The following is a 7,821-nucleotide window of genomic DNA, read 5'->3' as shown; positions in this document are numbered from 1 at the left end:
ACAAAGATAACAAGATGGTATGTGAATACAGATTCAAACAATGTATGCAAATATGCCTAGCAACAGGAACACGCCCATAACAACAGCTAAATGATGGTTTATATTGCAATGTGGAAAAGTGGGAAGGGTAGGCCGAAAATGTATGCAAATATCCCTAGCAACAAGACCATGTCCATAGCAACAGCCAAATACAGCTGCTACAACGCTATTGGCGCTATTTTTAGATTACATATATATAAACTTTTCAGATATACACGAACGTCACCTATCAGTGTGTTGTTGTGTTATTTAAATTGTAATCGAATTTTTTGTGAATTTCGATTCGGGTAACGATTTCGTATTTGCCAAATCTATCATACATAGTCGTTACAGAATCGTTTTCATAATTTCTTTGATAAAAGTAATGAGATACTATCACAATAAATGCAAAGTAAAATCTTTAGTTTTTCAATGAAATGCGTTTCTGGAATAAAACATGTCATAACTGAATGATTGAGACCAGTAATTATAACTTGATGGATAACCTAAACGAGCCTTTAATTTATCGTACTGGTTATTAAAATAACGACACACACCTGCCCATTACTCTGTAGTGTCATCTCCGGAAAGAAAGTCACATCAACTCACCTCCGAATCGGTGTCGTCAGCCAATGTAGCGCCACCAACGACCAATCATTCACCTGGTGGCACCTGATCAGCTGACATGTCAGTAGCCATCGTGGAGGAAACCAGTGTTTGACCTACTGCTTCAACCCGGGACAGCCAATTGTATAGAATCTCAGACCACTATAATTTCTGAGATGGAATCCATTGTGTAACTAGTCGGACCAAAAATGATTATATCAGATAGACTTTAATAATGAAACATTCATATCAGACAACAAATAAATCCGTAACATATAATTGCCAAGTTATTTCTCAACATGAACTTGAGAAATAAGAAATGATGGCCTTCTTTGTTATTGTTATAGCGATGGTCGAGACAGGACAAACTTTTACATCTTTCAATGTTTCTAATGATCCATATATTTATGCGTCTCTAGGCAATTAGTGTGTAGTCGTAAAAACGTTATAAATAGAATTTGTAAGGTCCGTAAGGTCGTTATCCCAAAGCTCAGGTCATGCCATATATGTAGAACATGCAGGTAGAAAGGGTAGAACAATAAAACGTGACAGCGTATTGAGTACTGGTGCATTGCCTGTCAACAAAGCTCAAAATTTATGACGCCAACTTTTCACCTTTGGTTATTAAATGTTAAGCGCCCTCAATTGATAACTCCAGTTTACTACTGATTCAATAAATGAGGCAGTCAACAAAACAGTTAAGAAAACCAATCAACACGTCAAACCAAAACATGTATACATAAATAAATTACATGTAATGGTATTACACATTCTTACATATTACATCTCACTATTAGTGGTCTGAGGTTGTATATGGTATGGAATGTACGTGGACAAGAAGACTTGCACTATTTCAAATCCCTGGATCTCTTTTTTGTCGGGGTATTCCGATACAATTGTCTTTGTTTATCGTTTGAGTATCACGCCCAAAGCTGAATTGTTAAAAACTCCTGCAGTGGTGTGGTCACACAGTAACCAATGGAATCCTATGAATGGGCATTGTTTGGTGTTGAAAGGACTTGGTATGTAATGGCTGTGACGTATAGATGCGCAAGTATAGCAGATTTGCATACACTCAACACAAATACAGTGACGGTGAAAAAAAACTGTGCAATCCAGCTGACGATAATTTAGGTGACACTTCATGAATATTTGATCATATTCGCTGTTCGTAGTGAGCCCGGGGCGAGCTCGGAATGTCGTGCCAACATTTGACAGTTGAACATTAACTACAACAAATAATTGTCGTGGAAACCTGTTAATTATTGGCTTCGTAAAAGTACACTACGGATGAAATTCCACCCTATAGTTTAACATTTGTTTTGGATCGGCATGTTGTGATCTGTCGTCATACGACTACATACAGTCCTTCACAACCATGGTAAGCCAGATTGACGATCAGATTGAAGGGGAAGCCGATTTCCGCTCGAAGCAGGAATCACGACCAAAAGGACGACGAGGTGGCTTCTTCCGTCTCTTCAGGGCCTTTTCCGGAAAGAAGTCGTATGATCAGCTTGATTCTAGCGGTGATGTTCGCGGTTCATCTGACGTAATCGCCTGTGAAAGTAACGTAGAAAATTGTTACCATTCTTCGACCAAACTGAACAAAAAGGATGGTTTCTTACGTCGAAGTTTTCGGAGAAGTAAACGCAAGTCACGAAATGCCAGACCGTCGTCAATGTGTGATTTTCGCACCCTGGAGAATCGATATTCCGGGTCTCAGATCGGCATTTCATCTACAGGTGATCCCAGCAGAGAAACTGGAACACGTGATGACCATAATAGGTTTATAGAAATAGAACCATTACCAATTATAAATGACCCGGGCTCATCTGTGGCTAGGACGTTAGATACTTTGCCATGCGATAGAAACGACATCGACAGCGAGGGTTCAACAGGTAAGCTTACAACTGACAAACCAACGACCTTCTCTGAGACGGTTAATGCCACAGGCAACACACGGGATCATAATGGCGACCCGACCCAAATACAATTGGAAATCCGTGCTTATTCAGAAATTGGTGACAGGTTACAGGTTGCCGAAACAAATATTAAACGGAGTGATATGAAAGCAAGCGTTGCAAATGCACCAGAGCACCAAGCAGAGGCGACGAAATCGAGCGGTGTGTCGAAATTAAGTCGGAGAGTGTCTTTCAAAAAAGGAGTCGTTACAAAATACAGCAACTTAGATTCACCGGACCCTGTAGAAGTTGCTGAAAAGTACACCCCATACCCGGATCTCTCCGAAAATAGACAAGATGACATTACCGGTGCAATTGGGAAAGTGACTTCACCCTCGGTAATAAAAGATCCGGTGAATTGGACCAAGCAAAAACTTGCAAACATCGCTTCGAAAACTCAGATGGGGTCCACCGGTACATATTTTGAACGCCACGACAGTTCTCACGCTAGGAAACTTTCCCTTTCTAAACTGAACCGACGAGTTTCGTTTAATGCTAAATCGGTTGTCTCGTCGTATGCTGATTTAGATGCAAGAGATAGAGATAATGATGAAGTCTTTATTGAAAGCAATGACAGCGTTATTTCCGAACTCGATGGTGATTTACACAATTCTTATGGAATCTCGACAGGTGTGTCAGAAGTGAATCTTGAGGAATTCGATAAGACTCTAAACCCAAACAAAAACAGCGACAATTGGAAATTTTGGCAAGGGACTCAAGTCGCAAGCAATGATTCTCAACAAATGCCGAGATTCAAATCAAATCAAATTCACGACACAGACAACACAGACAATGAATCCATGATGTCCGTTAGCTCAACGGTGACGACCAGTTCGACAGTCAGTGGGGCAGCTTCTAGGGCAACTAGAAGAATGTCTTCAAATTTGATAACACCTGTGCGTACTTACCAAAATCTAAATATCCCAGATGAAAATTCTGACTCTGGTAATACTCAAACCAAAGTTGTTACGATGACAACGGAGAGAAATAACTACTATGCATTCAGTGAAGAAATAATGTCAGATTATGCCAGGACACCGACCGACAAACATCAACACTTCTCCCACGATCAAAATGAATACCGAGATTATTTGAGTGGGACCAACTCCGTGAGAGGCAAAAACAACGATCTAATTGAATTTGGCAAAGAAAGTGTACTTGATGCCTCTAAAAACCACGATATTTCTAAACAAATTTGCCCTGACAATAACACAACTGTGATGCCCTTATATCACGACCTTAACGATGCAGGGGACTACTCACACCAATTTAGCGGGTCCGGGTCAAATTATGAGGTCAAAGGATATATAGAACAGGGAGGCGAAGTCTTCGAAAATCCACATTCGACTCATGTGCGGCCGTTGGAATCTACGAATCTGTACCAACATGAACGTGAACATAATTATAAAATTTCTGACATAGATACAATCGATGATGAAAACCACGGTAACGGTCACCATGGTAACGGTCCAGATAGACAATCAAAAAGCCATGTATCAGGGTACTTGGGTTTGAAAAGTTGGGCTGATGCAGTGCAAAACACTGCCAGTGGTGAACCGGTCAACGAGTTCGAGCTGAAAGAAAACCTTGGCGAATTTGGTCGAGGGGAACCAAAAAGGCAGTCAAAATTCCGAAAGGTAAGTCAAACGTGGTGGAAACAATCTAAAGACGAATGATTTCTGATTACTTTCAAGGTGAACTTAAACCCAGTGCTTGCCTGGTTTGCCAGACATATATTTTAAAAAACGAGAATTTTTGGATACATTTGAGAAGCTTAAGTTAGAGGGTCTCAGCTTTATATTCATATTTTGATCGTTAAATTATCAATTCAAAACTCAATAAATGTTTAGCAATTAGCGTTCAACTCAATGCATGAATGTATGATTGGAGGGCATAAATAGTGAAACTAAACTTGGTGAAATTGAATACATACTCTCATGACTGTAAGAAGACAGAGCTGCCACCACTATTATCTCAGACCACTAGAGAAAAACCAAGTGGTCTGGCAGTATTATTTGGAGAAATAATTAACCAAGAACTTAATAGAGTATATTCATCATTACCTTATTGTACATATCCGGTAATTTAATAATTACTATCCGTCAAACTTTATAAAAATTAGTAATATGTTACATGTGGTTGATTCACAATCTTTCACTAGCAAACACGACTTGCATCCATCTATCCATCGTTACATTGTAATGGATGTATACAAATTATCAACTAAGATACACTCAATGTCTGTAATGATGTAAGATTATCGATACTATTGGCGTATACAGTCAAAAGAGTAGAATAACACGAGTTTCTAGGACCACAAAATTCGACTAGTTTGATAAGATTTTGAGGCCAGTCCAGTTTATAGCACCAACAAACGTTTCTGTTTTGTTGTACGAATCGAATTGATATGTGAATCTATTGACGGATCAGGACATCGTCCAACCCTATTGTTGTTTTCCGAAGGTCGGAACTTTATCCCTTACGTGTATGAAATGACAAAGCCTGGACTCGAACAACTTCTCAAACATTCTAATTTATTCACTGTTTGGTACTTCGATATGACCTCGTGATAAACGTCAGTATGGCAAATAACAAGATTGACCTCAACTGACCCGATGAATTCCACAAATCTTTTCACGTAGAACCTGAGTTAGAATAGAGTGGTTGTACCACTGAGTTCAAGAATGATGCATTACTGTGTATCAATTCCCAAATGTGTCCACTTATGACCACGGTAGGTTGCTGTTACAGTAGCAGTTCATATGAAAATTTCAATCAATCGAACACATGTATGATAGAATTGTACACATCAACAGCCTTGCGATTACGAAATATTTAAACCCGTACCCTGGCACACTTACTTCAATGACACATTCATTGTTTTTTTTTTAGCAATACATTTTTGTGATTAATCGGTGTTTCTTCATGCTTAGTTAGTGACTCAACTAGTTCACCCGGACAATACGGTTTGTCAGTATATATATATATATATATATATATATATATATATATATATATATATATATATATATATATATATATATATATATATATATATATATATATATATATATATATATATATATATATATATATTGAGGGTAGAAGAAAATCAAGTCGGGTTTTTCGTCTCTACAAGCCTGTTTCGTGAGTAAATTACTCGTCAGGAGATGTTGATGTACATCGAGTGATTTACTCACGAAACAGGCTTGTAGAGACGAAAAACCCGACTTGATTTTCTTCTACCCTCAACATATACTCCGCTCTGCGTGTAGACGTATCGAGCACTGTACTACGGACAAATCTTACCACTGACTTCCTATATATATATATATATATATATATATATATATATATATATATATATATATATATATATATATATATATATATATATATATATATATATATATATATATATATATATATATATATATATATATATATAGTTTTGGTAGTACTGGAACTCTTTCTTGGTTGTAACTCGGAGTTTCACTCATTGTGCGATCATCAGACAACTCTTGTCTGAGTTGTCTGATGATAGCACAATGCGTGAAACTCCGAGTTACAACCAAGAAAGAGTTCCAGTACTACCAAAACTATTACGCTCTGCCACTGTGGTATAGAGCACTGTCTTAGCAGATTGATACTCACCGAGTTATATATATATATATATATATCGTGATTGTTTCTCTTTGTTTTCAGATGTTAAAGAGAAGGGGATCCAAAAACGAGAAATATCCCAAAGGCGAACGGTTCTAATATGACACTACTGATACCAAGTCATGAAGTGAGGTGCTAGGTGTATGTAAACATTCAACCTTCAGAATTGACTATTGTAGTAACACCACGTATCAAGCCAATAGGTGATAGTGATTTATTAGCCTGCAGATGGAGCACTGGGAATTTACAACTTAATTTTTTGTAATTAATCATTTTTAGAAATTTCATTATATGGTAATGTAAATATTATTGTTTGAAAATTTATTGTGGGATCGACAGTTATGTTTGGTTATATTATAAAAGTGTGTTTACTGATAAGATGGAAACGATGACCAGAGAGTCTTTCCTACACTACTCTGGAATCCCTACTCAGATAGTTTTGTTGTCTTCTAAGGAGGCTATTTTCTTGGTTATTTATTCTTTAATTAAAATGACAAGGCTCCCGAGGAGATTTTGTATCTTGGTTTTGAAAAGACTCCCTAAGTAGTTGTCTGAAACTGTACTAGTGTAGTTTAATGCACCTATCAAAAATGGCGGGAAATGGGAAAAAATAAATGCTAGTATCTACACTGTATAATTTATTTGGGTTTTTTTTAACGGAATGTTCCGAAACTGCCAAGGAAGAAAGGGTTGCCATGTACTTGTGTTGTACTGTAACAATTATATACTCTGTCAGGGTCCAACGCGACAGTATTCGACTTGTACGTCTGTAGTCAGACAGGTTTTTCACATTGAGATAGTAATTCACATACACAGTAAATAATATTAGTATCTACAGTTGATATACCATGGGAACGTAGATTTGTTATCATTCTATATTGTTTCAACATATTTGAATATATTATAAAAAAGAAATTTTCGTTCTTGTTATTTTCAAAGTTGTTTTTCTACATATTGAATTGAAATACGTTGTTTACAGAGTGGCAGAGCTTGATTGGTTGGTTGTGAGTCTTCTAATCTTTTGATTGGCTCACTGGACCTGTAATCGTTGTCATGGGAACATCTCATCCTTTCAATTCCATTCCATCCATAGGTCTACAGGGTGTGATAACTTGAAAAATAGCTGTCATATTTATGTGTCTCATAATCATAAATCTCACGCTACTCTGACCAAGCCCTGTCACTCGACCAATTAACACACACACACACACACACACACACACACACACACACACACACACACACACACACACACACACACACACACACACACACACACACACACACTTGCCGTTCATGTACTATATGTTACGTTCGTTGGTGGCGCTAGTGCAATTACCAACGGTTGTACAATTCAGCCTGTGTTCTATATATCTGGAGTTGAATTGATCATGGTTGTAGAATTGATGTGATTCTACATCCATGAATTTATCCACTTGAAATTAATTTCATAAAGTAACAAAGTAACACTAATGGATCGTCTTTGTAAGTTTTAGATTTAGATTTGTCACTCAGATCGTTTACTATACTTTTTTGAACTATCTTTTACAGTTATTTGAGTAGATTGATCATG

General features: G+C 37.3%; 1 protein-coding gene across 1 annotated transcript; it reads left to right on the top strand.

Annotated features, from left to right (window-relative positions):
* Window positions 1–1,753: 1,753 nt before the first annotated feature.
* On the top strand, window positions 1,754–7,446 carry LOC144449760 (uncharacterized). The gene is made up of 2 exons (XM_078140340.1): window positions 1,754–4,222; window positions 6,291–7,446. The coding sequence occupies exons 1-2, from the start codon at window positions 2,003–2,005 to the stop codon at window positions 6,345–6,347; spliced, it is 2,277 nt and encodes a 758-aa protein (XP_077996466.1). The 5' UTR covers window positions 1,754–2,002; the 3' UTR covers window positions 6,348–7,446.
* Window positions 7,447–7,821: the final 375 nt, after the last annotated feature.

Source organism: Glandiceps talaboti, chromosome 2 (genome assembly GCF_964340395.1).
Source record: "Glandiceps talaboti chromosome 2, keGlaTala1.1, whole genome shotgun sequence".
Taxonomy (NCBI): domain Eukaryota; kingdom Metazoa; phylum Hemichordata; class Enteropneusta; family Spengelidae; genus Glandiceps; species Glandiceps talaboti.
Note: the sequence above shows the minus strand (reverse complement) of the source record. Positions and strands in the feature narration are given on the sequence as shown.

Bases quoted from the DNA above. Each gene is read 5' to 3' on its own strand.
- LOC144449760 (XM_078140340.1), top strand. From the start codon at position 2,003: ATGGTAAGCCAGATTGACGATCAGATTGAAGGGGAAGCCGATTTCCGC. The intron at 4,223-6,290 runs GTAAGTCAAACG...CTTTGTTTTCAG, and splicing joins GGCAGTCAAAATTCCGAAAG to ATGTTAAAGAGAAGGGGATC.